General features: G+C 34.6%; 3 protein-coding genes and 2 long non-coding RNA genes across 6 annotated transcripts in view; 3 read left to right on the top strand and 2 right to left on the bottom strand.

The window, feature by feature from the left end:
- Positions 1–3,760, top strand: part of LOC100184955 (UTP--glucose-1-phosphate uridylyltransferase) — a gene marked incomplete in the record, with an annotated part of 16,859 nt that extends 13,099 nt beyond the window's left edge. The window contains 3 exon segments of the mRNA XM_026837940.1: positions 2,100–2,231; positions 2,835–2,939; positions 3,308–3,760. Of these exon segments, the coding sequence (XP_026693741.1) occupies positions 2,100–2,231; positions 2,835–2,939; positions 3,308–3,415 (345 nt within the window).
- On the bottom strand, positions 3,584–4,742 carry LOC113474919. The gene is made up of 2 exons (XR_003396638.1): positions 4,613–4,742; positions 3,584–4,258 (listed from the first exon to the last, which is right to left on the bottom strand). It is a non-coding gene; the product is annotated as an uncharacterized LOC113474919 (long non-coding RNA).
- A 1,609-nt stretch (positions 4,743–6,351) lies between these two features.
- Positions 6,352–12,068, top strand: LOC100181764 (arginase-2, mitochondrial). The gene is made up of 10 exons (XM_002131675.4): positions 6,352–6,591; positions 6,843–6,918; positions 7,375–7,496; positions 7,911–7,978; positions 8,252–8,411; positions 8,734–8,771; positions 8,979–9,035; positions 9,197–9,301; positions 10,639–10,715; positions 11,258–12,068. Exons 1-10 carry the CDS (start codon positions 6,427–6,429, stop codon positions 11,467–11,469), a joined length of 1,080 nt encoding a protein of 359 aa, XP_002131711.1. The 5' UTR covers positions 6,352–6,426; the 3' UTR covers positions 11,470–12,068.
- Positions 11,848–16,229, bottom strand: LOC100179455 (tetraspanin-18-like). Its single transcript, XM_026837941.1, has 7 exons — positions 16,026–16,229; positions 15,486–15,560; positions 14,933–15,040; positions 14,186–14,321; positions 13,302–13,411; positions 12,738–12,821; positions 11,848–12,195 (listed from the first exon to the last, which is right to left on the bottom strand). The coding sequence occupies exons 1-7, from the start codon at positions 16,197–16,199 to the stop codon at positions 12,073–12,075; spliced, it is 810 nt and encodes a 269-aa protein (XP_026693742.1). The 5' UTR covers positions 16,200–16,229; the 3' UTR covers positions 11,848–12,072.
- LOC108950178 lies at positions 13,089–16,810 on the top strand. Of its 2 annotated transcripts, XR_003396637.1 has the most exons (4): positions 13,089–13,289; positions 13,708–13,799; positions 15,471–15,602; positions 16,035–16,810. It is a non-coding gene; the product is annotated as an uncharacterized LOC108950178 (long non-coding RNA). The 2 variants fall into 2 exon arrangements; XR_001975106.2 differs by lacking the exon at positions 15,471–15,602 and having other exon boundaries at positions 13,230–13,289.
- Positions 16,811–18,069: the final 1,259 nt, after the last annotated feature.

The raw sequence follows: 18,069 nt of genomic DNA, 5'->3' as shown, positions 1-18,069 counted from the left end.
GGTAATCCACCTGAGGGCAGCAAACCGTGTGATTTTGTGATGGAGGTGACAGATAAAACAAGAGCTGATGTTAAGGTAATATAACTATTAGTTTAGATGCTTGGTAACTTAGTGAATAGTTAGTGGGCAGAATATTATGTATAGATTATTTCTTTTTGTAGCTTTGATATTATAGTAGGGTGGGTGGGGAAAGATGGAACACCTTTTCATACTATTTTCTTGTCCCTTTTGATAGTAAACAAAAAATATTCAAAGAATTATAAAACCGTATCCTCACGACTCTCATGGAGCGTTGTTAATTGTTTAAACTGAAACACGATCAGGATATTTTGATTTATCTATATATTTACTGTTCGCTTCTCCCACTCCACTATATATGGATATATCTTAAATGATGTCCAGTGTGCAGAAATCTGCTTATGAATTTTGTTCATTCTGAGTAATTACTGTGAATTGTAAAATATAGTAAAACAGGAAATATGTTTAAGCTAATCTAGTTTATTTTATTGATAAAGAACAAGGGGTCACGGGTGTTGAGTGTCTTCGTAAATAGGGCATGTAGTAGTTATAGTACCATGATTAGTTTCATTAACAGAAAAACTGTTAATTTATTTTTATGACTAATTGTATATCCATCGACTGTGTTATACTTTCACTGACCACTTCAATGTATTATCCTGCAGGGTGGTACTCTTATTGAATACGAGAACAAACTTCGTTTGCTCGAGATTGCGCAAGTTCCCAAGGAACACGTGGACGAGTTCAAAAGTGTTTCAAAGTTCAAGATCTTCAACACCAACAACTTATGGATGAGTATGCAGTCTATATCGGAACTAACAACTGCTGGGAAAATGGAGATGGAAGTTATTGTGAACAACAAGGTGAACTTGTTAATGAAACGGTTTTAGATTTTAGGCCAACTTTTTTTAACTTGTTTTTTGGTGACTTCCTTTTTTTGTAACTTTTTTAATTTTTTGTAACTTTTTTAAACATTTTCTGTGGATATTTGTTAGTATTTTATATCATTTTTTTTACATTTTATGTAAATTTTTATTTGTGTTAAAAAGCTTACTAAACATTTAATTACCACCAAAAAAAATGTTTTTACAAAATTTTACCTCATAATACTAATATATGTAAAAAAATAAAATTTATGTTTGTGGTCTGTCTTATTTCCTAAAAAATACGTCTAGGCCGAAAAAATAAAAAAAACACCTAAGTTATGTATTATCTTGGGTATAAATTGTTAAAAGTTCTGAAACTAATCAAAAAATTACCAACAGAGACTTGCCAATGGAACCAATGTTATTCAACTTGAAACTGCAAGTGGAGCTGGAATTAAAAACTTTCACAATGCAATCGGTAAAAATGGATGTGTTTTATTCTGCCCTGTTTTGCCTCCTCTGCGGTCACACTTTATAAATAGTTACTTAACTTTGGTCTGTTTAACTGTTTTAAAATAGTTGTTATTTGATAATTTTGAATGCTGAATAACGTTGGGTTTGGGATTGAATGTCAAATTCATATTCTTTATTTTAAGAGTTTTCTTTATAAACCGTAAAGCTGGACCTTACACTTTGACTTTCATGTGAATTTGTGAACAAACTCAAAACCAACTACCCATACCTCTAACTAAAACTAGCGTTAGACCCCAAGCACTTATATATCTCCTTATCTTTTTCCACTAACACCCATCCACAAGATGACTAAACTGATTGTTTGCACTTATTATATTGATGACTATATTGAATTTTTTTATTGAAAACTGTTTTTGGAATTATTTTTTACAACTATATTCAACTGTTTGATTTTTTTGCTTTGAATTGCGTGGTTTGCTACTACAGTGAGGAAATTGGACACCTTTCCATTCTGTTTTCTTGTCGCATTTGGTAGTAAACAAAGAAAATTTAAATATTATAAAACCGTATCATCGCAACTCCCATTGACTGTTTTTAATTGTTTAAACATGATTAGGGTATTTGGATACTATGTGCTATAGATGTCCCATCTTCCCCTACCCAACTATATATTAAAAGGGTAAAGTTCTAATCCAACTTCTTCCAGGTATCAACGTTCCTCGAAGCCGTTTTCTACCCGTGAAAAAAACTTCTGATCTTCTGCTGGTAATGAGCAACCTCTATGAGTTGAAGAATGGATCAATGGTGATGAGTAGCAAGCGTCAGTTCCCAACCACACCTCTCATTAAGCTTGGTGATGAACATTTTTCAAAGGTAACGGAGATAACAAAATTCAATTAAGTTTAGCTGAATGAAAATTTAAAGTTTAAAGTTGCATTGTTACATAGTAATAGTAGGTAAAGGATTTTTTTATGTGTGTGTCTGATAATTTGAACAACCCGTTAGTGACCACTGGGTTGGAGCAATTGCCGTTAAATGTCTTGCCCAAGGACACATACGCCCACAATGGTAGCAGCGACAAGCCTTGAACCCATTACCTCTAGGTTAGAGGCAGGCCTGCTAACCACTTTGCCTGACTCTGATTATAAGTATCTTAAGTTATTTGTTGTTATCACTTTTGCAAATACCTTAAATAAGTATGAGTGATACTGAGAGACTTGAATGAATGAATGTAACTTACTTTATCCTCGCGTGGCTGGAAAACGACGAGTTAACAAGTATGTTACTCAGTGGGTGATAATTTTTTTTTTGTGAAAGTTTTACCCTCTTCCGTCAAATACAAGATACAACGTGTTTAAATAAATTTTTATGCTTATCCACAACAATAGAATATAAGTATGGGTGTAACAACCATGGATAAGCTGCTTGATTTGCCAACTGTCCAAAAAAAAATAAGAACCACCTAATTAACTTTAGATCCACAAATTTCTCGGTCGATTTGCGAACATACCGGACATGCTTGAACTCGACCACCTCACAGTCAGTGGTGACGTCACGTTTGGAAAAGACGTCACGCTCAAGGTAAATGGCGGTGACGCCATTAACAATTGCCGGCTGTGTTTTTGTAAAGCTCATTTTTCATACCATAAAACCTTTGCTTGTTTTCTCTTTAAATTTAGTTATTATCTTTTAATTTGGTTATAAGACTAACTTGTTAGTAATTGTCTTGTTTGATGGGCTTGTTTAAATGGCTTGTTTGTCAGTGTAGCCATGCTTAATATCTTCCAAATAAATGTAAAAATATATTTTTAACTCTAAGCGTGTTTTAACAACTGTTGTTTTGTCGCTATATTCTGTCTTTTTGTTTAAAATATTTAAAAATATCTTCGCCACCGTATTCGAAGAGACAAATAAAGTTATTATTATTATTAATTATTATTACGTCACAGGGGACAGTGATAATCATCGCCAACCACGGTGAACGAATTGATATCCCATCTGGTGCTTTCTTAGAAAACAAGATTGTCTCCGGCAACCTTCGTATCCTCGACCACTAGAGGCAGCAGCATGCACGCTACGTCATTAATGACGTCACCCACAAAGCGCTTAAACATTTTCAATTTTGACAACCCTTAAAAATTTTACTTCGCCCGTTTGATTTTATCCTGTTGTTAATAATCTTTGATACTTAATTTAGCATCCATGTCATCACGACTACAATTTTGCTACGTTTTATTAGCACAAATAAGGTCCTACTACAAAGTGAAGATATTTATGTTGGTCTTGTATGCAATATTGTTGTAGTGTGTGTTGATACATCAGCCACATACATTATTTGGCAACGAATAAAAATATATATCTATTTATGATCAACACGCATGAATAAATGTCACTATTCTTTATATTGGTCTCCGGACGCCATAAAGCTGAGATTTAGGTTCAACTTTGCTTGCTTAATACATTTGAGTAAGCGGCTGTTAACCGAAAGATTGGTGGTTCGAGCCCACCCATGGACGTTGGTAATTTACTTCAAAATTAAAACTAACGCTATCCCAACTGAGCTTTCGAGGTACCAACTTGACCAGCAATACAGGAATCGATCCCGCGACATTCGCGTTATTATCACGATGCTTCAACCAACTGCACTATTCGGCTATAACCGCTGTAAGCATTTATTGACTGAACAAAAAAAAGAACATCAAATGACTGGTTTACACCACACTTTAAAAGCATGGGTTACGAAAATCAAGTTTCCTTTCACGATTCCACGTCCTTCAAAGTAACTGATGTTGGTTGAATTTATCGAACAAACTTTAGCCCATGGCCTGCTAAAGATGTCTGTAGGCCATGTTTAGCCAAAGGTCCGGCAAGGTTATCAAACCCATAACAGCGACGACTTACTAAAATATATGCGGGGGTGATATAGTAGGATGGGGGAAGATGGGACACCTTTATCACATAATATTCAAAAATCCTGATCACGTTTTAAAAAATTCACAAAAATCGATGAAAGTGGTGAGAATAAAGTTTTATAATTTTTTTAATATTCTTTGTTTACTAACAAATAGGATGAGAAAATAAAATGAAAAGGTGTCCCGTCTTTCCCCACATTACTATACTTTTACTGATATTCGAATAAAAAATCAAAATAAAAAGAGCTAAAACTGATGAATTATAACAAAACAACGAATAGAAAAATAGCCAACATAAATTTAGCAGACCAGGAAACTATAGAAACTTCAAGGATTGCTTACCTTCACTTGTTGGTGACAACAACGACGAAGAAAACGGCTGATAGGAAATTCATCGCCATCTCTAGAATCAAAATATATTATTCGCAGAAATAAAACTGTAATATAAGCTCAGTGCATATTGCTCGCATTTTTATACCCTGTAGGCCACGTACAACAGTAAAAAAAGTTTTATTCGGTTTTGTAGACCTTTTTCTTTCTCAAAGCGTTAATTGTTATATATAGTAGGATGGGGGGAGATGGGACACCTTTAGCACGTAATATCCAAATATCCTGATCGTTTTTTAAACAATTAACTACTAAATAGGACGAGAAAATAGAATGAAAATGTGTGCCATCTTCCCCCACCCTACTGTATAGTAGGGGACACATTTTTCTCGTCCCCTTTTGTAGTAAATAATAAACTTTTAATAAGTTACAAATCTATTCTCACGACTCCCATACACCGTTGTTAATTGTTTAAAACATGATTGGAAATTACAATATTTGGATATATTATGATAAAGGTGTTCCATCTTCCCCCACAGCTCCATATGTTTGTTTCACTTCATAGGCAATGATGCGAGTTATTAGACAGTTAAATTAAGACTTAGTACTGAGATTTGACTTGGAAAAGTCAGTTCATGAAACATATGATTAAAGGTAAGACCGTCATTTTGAATAATTCTATTGTTCGACCTACATACATACATCCAATCATTCTTATAGTGTTTGTCATTTAATGTTTCATGCTGTTTACCGCTTCTTTATGGAAAAAAAAACGTTCTTGTTGCGTCAATACAGTAAGAACATTACGCGATGTACCACAAATTTTGAGGATCATGCATTCGGTTACACGCTGACGCTATTACTACAAATATATTCGCAATCGTATCAACAACATATAAAATAAAGTGCAAAAAAGAGGTTATGTTTCAAGATACATTAGTGTTTGTGAAAACAACTATATTTTGTAAAAGCTAGTGTAAACTTTAGTAAGTACAAGAGATAAAACATGCTTTATCAACGGTAAGGCAACGACAATAATAGGATATTAGAATTTAGCATTTTTGTTACGGCCGCTGTGTATGATGTGCAGAAGAAATGGGACGTCTGTATAAAACCCGCGGTATATGTTCGTTAAAAATGCTTATATTAATATAGTTGAGTATTAACACTATTAAGATACGTTGAATATTAAGAACCGCACTTAAAAAAAGGTGCAAGTTGAAATAATAAAAAAGGTGCGTGTTAAAGTACCAAACAGCTGCATTGTTGTTCAACGATGGGACATATAGGTTTATGATGCAACGTCGCGTCATGCAATGCCACAATAAGAATAAAATGAACGAAACATATATCTCGATTACACTTGAATAGATGTATTTAGCCATGGTACAATGATCCCATTCGTTTGAAATCTCTTAAATGTTTTTGTTTTTTGTTCGCTCGTCATTTCCTTGTTTGTTGCGTCATCACGAACATACGCCTCCGGACACGCCTCCAGAAACGCCCACCGATTCAACCAGCCAATAGTGGCCATCGAAACAATGTGACGTTATAACACGCGGGTTTTGTAACGCGAGACCAGTCGCTGTGACCGAAGTTTAAACTGTTTGTTCGGATTGCAGATAGTGGTGGTGTTGTCAGACCAATCAGTTTGTTTGTTTTCCTAAATCAAAGTTGTTTTAGAGATTAGACTATTTTTTGTCCACAGCACTTTTCCGGGATCATGTTCAGTCGTAGTTTTGTTGAAAGGACCATAATTTCAGTATTAACAGTATCTTTCTGGTTGTAGAGAACTCGTGTGTTACGTATAATTTGGTAATAACTTTAGTATGAGTTTATATAAACAACAGCTACGTCGATTCGCAAGGGAAATTGTAAAGCCTTGTAAACACAAAGAGTCATGTACGTCACAAAAACGATTATTGACAAACAATCCCCTGCCAGGTGACGTGGTTAAGGTCGGCGTGCTTGGCGTTCCAATGCATTTCGGTCAAGTAAGTTGGACCGCTGTGTTGCGCCTAATGTTAACAGGGCTAATATTAATGCCATAGTTAAAAATCTGAACATATTTATTAAAGCAGCTAATTATTAATGTTTTGCCTATGTAAACTACGTTAAACCAATATAAACTTATTAATACCATCCGCCTTAACTTTTGTGGGAGCATGTATTGTTATTATGATAACGGAGCTCTTAATTATGTAACGCCTGGCTGCTGTTTAAAATAAGTTTTTTGTTTTTTTAGGGCAAGCCTGGTGTACGCAATGGACCGAAGGCGATACGCGATGCTGGTTTGTTGCAACGATTGTCGGACCATGTTGGTAAGTAAAGCGAAAACAGATGCCAAAAACGTTTTTTCATACGATTATTTAAAGAATAGGTTGGCAGTTTCTATCAACTTGAACCTAAGATTTAAAATAATTTATTTAGCAGCTTTATTACTTTCAATACCACGCTACTGTGAATATTGCCTACGACTTGTAGCAACGTAAAATCTTTCAAAGGGAGGCATATGTAATGGTTATTATACAACACAATTATATACAACACAAAATACAACACGCAAGTAGTAACCAAACGTAGGCGTTATGACTGCAACATCAATTGTGGATGAGTTGCAAAAATCTACACACGTTTTCCTAATTATCTCCATGCGACATCGCAAAGCGGGACTTTTAGCTAAACTGCTACAACATTTGAAAGCAAAGCTCGTCTTGTGTTAAACATGGTTTATACTGTCCACGAAACACAGCGTAACATTCGATCCATGTACACAGGTTTGGAGGTCAACGATTATGGTGACCTCGACATTGCGCATGGCGCACACGTGGATGACGTCAGCAAAGATGGAAATTGGACAATAAAGAATTCGCGCGCGTGCGGTACTGCCAACAAAAAAGTAATTGTTACATTTATTTTTAAAGTAACCTAATTAATGTGGATTTAATTGTTTAATACAGAACTTCTCCTATTTTACATTGTAAACCGGGAACAGGGTCATATTATAATATCTGTAAAAGTAGTACATGTTAATCTAAAATACCAGATACTCTGGGCATGATTTAAACACCTTTATTTCATTGACAAAATATATAATATATGTCCTATATAATGTCCATTTGTATATAATATAACTTTAATTTATTTTTTAGTTACAGTAATATACAAAGTGGGTTATTATTGGTAAAACAACAGTTTTAAAACAACAAGTTAAATTTTTAAAAAGGTTAATGTTAAACCCAACAGACAATACATAAGTTATAGTAATATTATTTGCACTTCTTCAAAATATTTACTTTATATATGTTACCAGCTTGCTGATGCCGTATACAACACCCTACAAACCAATGATATATGTGTTAACCTTGGAGGTGATCACAGGTAATGTGTATGCGTTAAATAAACCCAACATTATAATTAAGCTTAAATATATTGGGTCACCCAAATTGGATGTATGCGAAAAAATGCCCCAACATTAGAATTAAGCCAAAATATATGAAGTAAATTACCCCAATATTATAATTAATCTTATATTGGGCGTATGCGTTTAATTACCCAAACGTTAGAATTAAACCTAAATATATTGGGTGTCGTGTATGAATTAAGTTTCCCCAAGATTAGAATTAGGCTTAAATATCTTTTGTTTTCAAACAGTATGGCTGTTGGTTCAATTTTTGGTCATTCTCAAGCGAGGCCTAACCTTAGTGTCTTATGGGTGGATGCACATCCCGACTTGAATAACCCAACCACGTCTCCATCAGGCAACATACATGGAATGCCGCTTCACTTTTTACTCAAAGATTTGGAGAATAAGGTATGGAAAACGCAATATAAAGCTTTTCCACAACATTGAGATATGCAAAACGAAATGATAAAGTTTTTCCACAAAATTGAGATATGCAAAACGAAAAGATAAAATTTTTCCACAAAATTGAGATAAACAAAACAAAAAAATGAAGCTTTTCTACACAATTGAGATAAGGTGTAGAGACAGTTGAAGATATTCTTTTTCACATACTTTTTTTATGTGTTAAATTAGAGGGATAAATAAATTTATTTTCAAATATTTTTGTTCTTAATTATGAAACCAGGTATATTTATTATAAGTCATTGAAGTGGTTATTTTTATTTTGCAGAGAACTCCAATTTCTGACTTTGATTGGTGCAAATCATGGTACAAATTTGTTATATTGTTGTACGATAGTTTATTACTTATTTACTGTATGATGTTGTACATCTGTTTACCATTAGCCGTGTTTTGATGCTGTTTTTTGTGTAAAAAATGGTCTATGTAATTAAGCTATGGCATAATTAGACACTTTTATAATCTATATAAGTTAATACATTTTAAGAATTATATTTGATGAACCGTTCTTTTCAGTGTAAGTTCTCCTAATATTGGATTTATTGCCATTCGTGACATTGACCCCGGGGAAATGTAAGTCGTTTATATCGATGTATTGTTTTTAGTGTATTTTCAACTAGTTTGTTGCTCCTTTTTTTTATTGTTTTAAATCTTCATTATTAAAAAGAAGATACTTAAAATTAATGTTATATTGTTTGCTAGTTACGTAGTATTTAATGGTTACTTACATACAGTGCCATCATGAAGAGATACAATATTCCCCACTGCAGTATAAGAGAAATAGACAGAAATGGAATTGCTCACTGCATGGAAAAGATACTGGATATGATAAATCCTAGGTATTATTATTAAGATAAGATATTTCCACAAGCCAAACATAGGAAGGTCATTTAAAAAAACAATATTATTCATTAAAAACAATATTTGCAGTACAACTGTTTACACAAATGTTACATAAAAGGATGACTGTGGCCTAAGTTCCAGAGAGACCCCTCTTACCACTACCAGTATAGAAAATCTTACCTAAACCTTGGCATAAAGTTGGATTGAGGTTACCTGATCTATTGTATATTAAAGCCTACTTAAAAATTTATAGCTTTATTAAACCCATCAAATACTTTGGATAAGGAGATACTGAAAATTATACCCAATGGGATTTTTAATGTCAAAAGATCAATTAAATTATGATTCAAATCTTATTAAAGAATTTTATATGAATCCTATCCAATAAAAAAGATGGGAACTCTATTTAACAAACTAACTAAAATGATGATTTGGTAAAAAATATGGGTGGGTCCCATTTTGGGAACCACATTAATAGTGGTTTTGTTTATACAAACTCTATAGCAATGTTTCCCTACCTGATAAACGAATACCTATTTTTGTGGTAGCATAATTTATATTGGACAATAAAAGCATAAAATATTATATTGTATAATGTAATGTAACTTACTTTATCCTCGCGTGGCAGGAAAACGACAGTCGTTATCACACGGGTATAACACCTCGTGCCATCTTACGAGTTACCATGTATGTTACTTTGTGGGTGATTATTTTTTTGGATTTTTTTATTTTTTTTTATGTATGGCTGATAATTTGGACAACCCATTAGACACATACGACCACAATGGTAGCAGCGACGAGCCTTGAACCCATTACCTAATGGTTACAGGCAGGCGCGCTAACCACTACGCCACGGCGCCGGACTTAATGTTTGGTATAATTTAAAATCAATATTCTTTTCAAATGCTTAAACCATAAAATTCTTACGAACTTTTCTAATCCTTTTAAAGAATGTACTTATTTTACAAATTTTCGGTTTATGTCAATTGCTTTTTTACTATTTGCGGTATATTTACTAAGAAAATCACATGAATTAGAAATTGCCAACGGGTATATAAACATTCAAAACCGATCTCTATCAATAAACAATTCCATAGTAGTTGATGAAAGCAATATTTTATTAAGTTTTATTAAATCTATGACGGTAAACTTAAATCTTGTATTATTTCACTTATGTATACGTAACAATTTTGTTTTTTTAAAGCTGTTTCTGTAGCTGTTTTACAAAAAAAAAAAACTTACACTTTCATATTTTAGTAGTTAGACTTATACCACAATACTATTTCTATTAAAAAACAATTCTAACACATGTTAAACACGTTTTCTCCACTAGTGGGAATCGTCCACTTCATGTTAGTTTCGATATCGATTCTGTAGATCCTGGTATAGCGCCATCTACTGGAACACCAGGTAAGTTTATAATGGTAATGATAACATTTTTTGTCTTTTCGATTACGGTTGTGAAGATTTAAAAATATTTTAATTGAAAAGACAGGATATAGCAACAAAACAACAGTTGTAAAAACACGTTTACAGTTAAAAACATTTTACATTTATTTACATTTAATTGGAAGATTACAAGCGTGGCCGTTACACCTAGCCGTTTTAGTTATAGGCAAGCTGTCAAGCTAAGATCTTCCTTTCATTACCATTAAAGCCCTTGTCGCCTATCTCCGGTAAAGCGTCAGGCTCCAAAAACTGTTAAGGTCCATGTGGCAGCACCCCGGGTGTTGGGGTAATGGGCCAATCCTTGCCCAAATCCTAGGAACCATGGCGTGCCAAGCTGCGGGTCTCACCCACATAGAACAGAAAAAACATAAAAGCTCATAATAGTTGCAGCATTGATCGTCAAATTCTCTGGGCACAGGGCGCTTTAACCACTAAGCCAAGACTACTTTTATATGATGAAAACATACATACACAAAACGCTGTCAAATTTCTTTCTATTTCAGTGCGTGGTGGATTGTCATACAGAGAAGCAATGTATGTGACAGAAGAAGTAGCAAGAACCGGTTCACTCAGTGCTTTTGACTTGGTTGAAGTAAATCCGGAACTCGATCCAAAAAGAGCGGAGGCGACTGCAGAAGTGGCTGTTGACGTCATAACACACGCACTAGGTCTAAGCATCAGAGATACAGATTATAGAAGATTTCCCCACAGTTAAGAAACGACAGTATAGCCATTAACATGTTGTTTGGTAAAATGGTCGGCCTTCATAGCTTAGTCTGGCATTCGGTTTATTTTTTGGTTCAGTATGCGTATTTGCCCCAGTTTTTGTAGGTTGTTTAATGATATATAGCATTTTAACATACTACCTCCCTTTTAAACCTGACCTAAAATATCATCATAGTCCTATACTATATGGTGAGGCATACCATGGTACCTGATATTTAGGCTTGACCCCATTTCCTAATCTATTACCTTAAATATGTAATATTGTATAACAATCCTGACTTTCTTTTTATTCACTTTTAAACGTTTTACAAATTGCAATGTATTTAAAACTACCATTTTAATTGCTGACACATGCATATTGCACATAAACTGTGAAGGAGTTCGTAGTTTATTTTCCTTTCTTCAATTTCCCGTTTGTTGCACGGAAATAATAAATACTACAAATTGTTTACAATAATTTGGCAGATTTGTGTAAAAACAACTTAAAAAAAACATTATTTTTAAATGACCACATTTTTTGTTTTGTTGCACGATAATAATAAGTGGTACATTTTATTTTGAACCGCAATAAAGTTGTAATAAAGTTGATGTGTTAAGTTAACCGATTAAGACTTGAGCTACTGGGCGCTTCAAACGAGAACTGGGTGATTCGTGAAACATTGTCCGGTGTCGTCATCGCTGCTTCTAACTGGCGAACCACACAGAAGTGAATCGTCTGAAAAGAGAAAATTATTGTGGAAGAGATCTAATAATAGTATTATAATAATAACTGTATTGGTCTTTTCGATTGTGGTAGTGAAGATTCAAAAATATTTTAAACGCAAAGGCAGGATACAGCGACAAAACAACAGTTGTTAAAACACGCGTACAGTAAAAAACATGTTTACATTTAATTGGAAAAAAATAAGAGTGACCGCTACACCTATAAGACCAACCAGCCATTTATATTTAATTAGTATCAAGTTATATAGTAAGGTGGGGAAAGATGGGACACCTTATTCACAAAATACCCAAATATCCCGATCATGTTTTAAACAGTTAACAACGGTCTATGGAAGTCGTGAGGATACGGTTTCATAATTCCTTGACTATTCTTTGTTTACTACCAAATAAGACGAGAAAATATAATGAAAAGGTGTCCCATCATCTCCCACTCTACTATATCATGGTTGAACAACATTCGTTAGCAAATGCAATATGGAAAACTCACACCACGGTTTTTCAAAATAGGTTAAGAGAAAATTGAGAAACTGTTACCTCAATAATAGCAAGTGTTGCAGCCATAGCTGATATAAGAAGGAAATTGTTGCCAAGGAATGACGACACTTTGTCCCTGCAGCCCTGCAAGAAAGAACGCGTGTTACGGAATTCAACGGACGTTTGATTGCTCTGCGCACTCTGGGCATTTCTGTAATAGGTGCAAGTAGATGGTCTACCCACTCAGTCTTATCAGTAAGATAAAATTCTGAGCTGCAACATTGGTTTTGTTTACAGACAATTAAGAGCTTAGTTAGAAAGTTAAAAATGTTAAGTAACGTAAAGAGTTAAAAGGAGATTGGTAGGTTAAGTCTTGATGTAATTTAGACTTTCGCTGCATTTAAAGTAGGGTGGGGGAAGATGGGACACCTTTAGCCAATAATATCCAAATATACTAATCGTAATTTAAATAGTTAACATTGGTCTATGGAACTAGTGAGGAGGTTATAATTCTTTGAATGTTCTTTGTTTACTAACAAATGGGATGATTAAAGGGAATGAAAGGGTGTCCCATTTCCCCCCACTCTACTGTATATGTAAGAAAGTAAAAAGGTGAGCATTTACCTCAGTATATCGATATTCCCCTGCCTCTGAATCGTAACGACATAATTGCAAGTTCTTGTACGTCATTTGCTCGTCTTGTACACAGCAACTGTCTGGCCATGCAGGGTGGTCTGTGAACGTTCGTTTTAACATTGTTTGCTTCGCGATCATATAGTAGGGTGGGGAGACGGGACACCTTTAGCAAATAATATCCAAATATCCTAGTCGTTTTTCAACAATTAACAATGGTCTATGCCGGAAGTCGTGAGAATGGGTTTTTTTAATTCTTTGATTGTTTACTACCAAACGGGACGAAAAGAGAATGAAAAGGTGTCTCATTTTCCCCCCTCTACTATATTGGGTTTGTGTTGCGACACTTTTGTTTTAGCCGTTTATTTACCGAGTGCTATTTTAATGCCTTTAATAGGGTAGTAAAACTGTGAAGGGGTTTAAACTTATAAAAGAGTTGTGTGGAAGAAGAACATATCTTGTATAGTAGATGCATGTATTCAAATGAAGGTAATACAAAGTTTATAAACTAAGTTTACGTGTTGAATAAAAATATATGCATAGTAGGGTGGGGGAAGACGGGACACCCTCAGCAAATAATATCTAAATATCCTGATCGTGTTTTAAACAATTAACAAAGATCTATATAGGAGTCGAGGGTTTACGGTTTTATACGTTTTTGGATGTTCTTTGTTTACTACCAAACGAGACGAGAAAATAGAATGAAAATGTGTCCCATCTTTCCCCACCCAACTATAAATATTTAGTGCATACTTTACAACGCACTGCATAATAAAAACATAAGCCTTTTAGTGATATATATATGCCGTCCCATATGCACTGTTATAGTTCATACACAGACAATTCCTAATTACATAAATGCGTTTGATTCCCACCTGATGTGAAGTTAGTTCTTGGATGGATCCTCCAAAATTTTGCACCCTTAACCTCACCCCCTTTAAACTTCACCCCACCATCTAGTCCAATATAATCTTGATCACCGTTAACTGTCGATACGCCGCAACATTTTAACTGTAAAAATTAAAAGTAAGTTTGATTTGTGTTTAGCGCTTGTTGGTCAATGGTAATTTGGGTAGTAGGCTATAGTGGGGTCGGGAAATATGAGACGCCCTTTCGTTCTATTTTTCGTTTCATTTTATGGTAAGAAAGAAAACATTCAAAATATTATTAAACCGTTACCTAATGGCTTCCATAGACCGTTATTAATTGTTTAAAACACGGTCAGGATATTTAGACAGTATGTGCTAAAGATGTCCCATTTTCCCCCACCCTATACCATATATAGCGACTAGAGTTATTTAATATGTTGTAATAAAGCTGATAAAAACAACGAACGTAAAAACATCTGCAGACGAACTTCACAATTACATAATCTTACTTCCATGACTCTAAAATAGTATTGTTAATTGTTCAAAACAGCCATAGAAACAGGTACTACGTGATTTACGTGCTAACAGTATCCCATGTCTTAACAACTATAATCAAACAGCTCCAAAATGTGTATACGAGTTTTGCTCTATACACTATTTCTTAGTATTTGCCATTTCTAATGCAGTGTTTTAATTTGGGATACAAAACCATTTTTGTAAAAAAAAATATTTCGCAAGTTTTAAATTGCTCACATCTCGTTGTATATATTTCCATGCAACTGATTCAACGTTGTCACCGTCGTCGCCATAGTAACTGAGAATAAACGAAGATTGCAACTCGTACGTTGACGCTTCAGTAATCTGTAATAAGTGTGTGTACATAACGTTACTTTATAATTGAATAAAAACAATTACAAAGCACACATGGAATATAGGAAAAATGATATATAGTAATATAGTAAGATAGTAAGGTGGGGGGAGACTGGACACCTTTTCGTTCCATTTACTCGTCCCATTTGGTACAAAACAAAAAACATTCAAAGAATTAGAAAACCATATCTTCACGTCTTTCATAGACCGTTGTTATAGTCGTTTAAAACACGGCCAGAATATTTGGACATAATATATGCTAAAGGTGTCTCATCTTCGCCCATTCTAATATACGTTGTTATTTAGGTTACGGTTTAACTAAACTTTTGCGACGCGTAGTTTTTAAAATTAAAAAAATATATATATATGTTTAAAATTTTTTTTTTTAAATATCTAATTTAATATAGGTTTATTTAAACAGCAATCATTTTCTTACCTGGGTTCGAATCCAGACCCCCGTCCCCACCAATGTTAACAGAAGAACAAACAACACGACAAGAAACATGAAAAACTGAAACAAAAGATAACTTAGCGGTTATAGAGTAAGGTGGGGGTAAATGAGATACTTTCTATAATGCATTGTTTAATAATGCTGTTTGACGTTTCAAATTACAGTAAAATGACAGCAGTTGTGCATACGGGTTGCTATGCTACGATGGTAAAAAATAGTTTCTGTATTCTTTGGATGATAATGTTTCAAAGAAAGTCATATAGTAGGTTGGGGGGAGATGGGACACATTTTCATTCTATTTTATCATCCAAATTTGGTAGCAAAGAACATTCAAAGAAGTATACAACCATGCCCCCATGCCTCTCTTATATACTGTTGTTAATTGTTGAGAAGATCAGGATATTTGGATATTATGTGCTAAAGTTGTCCTGTCTTCCCCCCTACTATACAATTTAAGTTGTGTAGGATGCCTGTTTTAAGTAAGTCGCTTCTAAACTGAACTTACGAAGACATTTAAATATTTACCATTCCTAGAATGTACTTGCTGTTCGACATCGCTCCACAACAACCGATAACTGCCAAGCTCGCCGCTGCGCATCCGGTTGCCATGGCCACCAACGTTATGTGGGAAATGTAGATGCAAGTGACACTGCTTGTCGCTACAGCAATCAAGTTTACGTTGGCTGGAACCCATCTCATCCAAGCAGCATGACTTACGAGTAAAACGCCAACTCCCTGATGTTAAGACTACAGATTACTGTCAGATTTTTGTTTAATAATAGAAAGTGTGAAGAGTTAGATGTAAAGAGGAATTAGTAGCGTCGAGTAAGATGGGACACTGCACATTTACCCCAACATTTTAAGAACTAAAATTGCTGCCTTGCTGCCTTTCTTAATTAATAATATTAAAAAAAAAACATATATTAAAACACATCGAAAGTTCTTAAGCAGTTCTAGGTGTAACATAAACATTACAAATCCGAAAACAGTCGGGGTAGGATGAGATATATTAAAATCTTTGTTAATTTTATTTATAAATGACGTCAAAATCCCCTTACTATATTTATTTAAAGTGTTTTCCCGTTTTGTGTTTCCTTTTCCGCTATGTGTCGTTTTGAGTATTTCACGTGTTGTTTCTACCACTTTGTGTTATTTACATTCCTTCTACTGCAATTATTGATTAGGCGTCTTTTGCGTCACGTGAGCGGCTGCGGGCATATCAATCAGAGGCGCAGCCGCTTGGAAAAGCGTAATTGTGGCCAGTTCTCTCTCTGGCGTGTTACAGTAAAGAGCTATTTTATACTCTGTTACTTTTTAGTGTTGTTTTGAGCAAGTTTTATACGCGTGTAGTAACTACAGCTTTTATTGCCTTTAATTAACGAGTGTTTTATAATATCAGTGGAATAATGTGAGTATAGGCCTAGCGGTAGGCAGCTAAAGCAGTGTTTTTCGTTACACAAATGCTCTAGTTGTAAATTCCAGTTTAAAATTTAAAATACCATTCATAAAAACAATGGATTATAATGGGCATTGTTAGCCGCAATGCGCTTCTTTTTTCTGAGCAGTTTTGGTGTAGTTCTGGGCTTTTAAAATAGCGTTGTGAATAGTTTAAATCACAATTCGAATATTTAGATTATGTGCTGAAGGTGCCTCTTCTTACCCGTAATGTGTGGATTATATGTATCGTAATATATGTATTATGTATCGTATAACCTCGGTTCCCAATAACGTATTCGAAAGTGAAACTATACGTTTGATGTGGTAAAAATACCAACGAAATATCTAATTTGTTATATAGTAGGTTGGGAGAAGATGAGACACCTTTTCGTTCTATTTTCTCGCTCTATTTGGCAGTAAACAAAGAAAATGCAAAGAATTATAAAAGCGTACCCTCACGACTTCCCTAGACCGTTGTTAATTGTTTAAAACACGATCAAGACATTTAGATATTATGTGCTAAAGGTGTCCCATCTTCCCCCACCCTATTGTATCCTAGTTTTTCCTAGATGTCCCCGATTTCATTTAAACCGCTTTTTTGTAAATTTGAAATCTCAAACATGTGCTGGGCTACGTATGTATTTATAAATCGGGAAGTCGTACCATAGGTCGTCGCAACCGAAAGCAGTAATTTTGTCCCATAAGCTGACACCCTAGTAATTGATAGTTAGTCTGTGTAGCGAGACGTTAAGAAGTCACGATAAATGCTCATGACTTGATGGAAATAGCTGCTTTGCGACCGACGGTCAATTGAAGTATGTGAAAAGCTTGCCACCCAAATCCGCCATGTCGTGCCGTAGCCAAAAAAAGATATAAAAAGAATAGACCAATGTGTTAGGGAATGAGCCAATGCTGGGGCCGTGATTAGGGTGCAAAGTCGAGCCGCGAAACCACTGCAAGGTTTGGCGGGTGAAAAACGTGACGACATGAACGGTTTTTATAAGGTATTAAACATCACCCTTTGCAACACGAAGAACCATTGTACAGAGGTAAAGAATGCAGGTGCCTAAAAGGAGTGTATATTTTATTAAATTCTAGAATCAGTTAAAATCGTAAGCGAAGATGGTGATCG

Source organism: Ciona intestinalis, unplaced genomic scaffold (genome assembly GCF_000224145.3).
Source record: "Ciona intestinalis unplaced genomic scaffold, KH HT000034.2, whole genome shotgun sequence".
Classification (NCBI taxonomy): domain Eukaryota; kingdom Metazoa; phylum Chordata; class Ascidiacea; order Phlebobranchia; family Cionidae; genus Ciona; species Ciona intestinalis.
This window is presented reverse-complemented; position numbering and strand designations above follow the sequence as displayed.

Excerpts from the sequence above, each read along its gene's own strand:
- LOC100181764 (XM_002131675.4), top strand. The coding sequence starts at position 6,427 with ATGAGTTTATATAAACAACAGCTACGTCGATTCGCAAGGGAAATTGTA. Across the intron at positions 8,772-8,978 it reads TTTGATTGGTGCAAATCATG|TGTAAGTTCTCCTAATATTG; the intron begins GTACAAATTTGT and ends CGTTCTTTTCAG. Across the intron at positions 10,716-11,257 it reads GCCATCTACTGGAACACCAG|TGCGTGGTGGATTGTCATAC; the intron begins GTAAGTTTATAA and ends TTTCTATTTCAG.
- LOC100179455 (XM_026837941.1), bottom strand. The coding sequence starts at position 16,199 with ATGAGATGGGTTCCAGCCAACGTAAACTTGATTGCTGTAGCGACAAGC. Across the intron at positions 12,822-13,301 it reads GGGAATATCGATATACTGAG|GGCTGCAGGGACAAAGTGTC; the intron begins GTAAATGCTCAC and ends TCTTTCTTGCAG. Across the intron at positions 12,196-12,737 it reads CAACACTTGCTATTATTGAG|ACGATTCACTTCTGTGTGGT; the intron begins GTAACAGTTTCT and ends TTCTCTTTTCAG.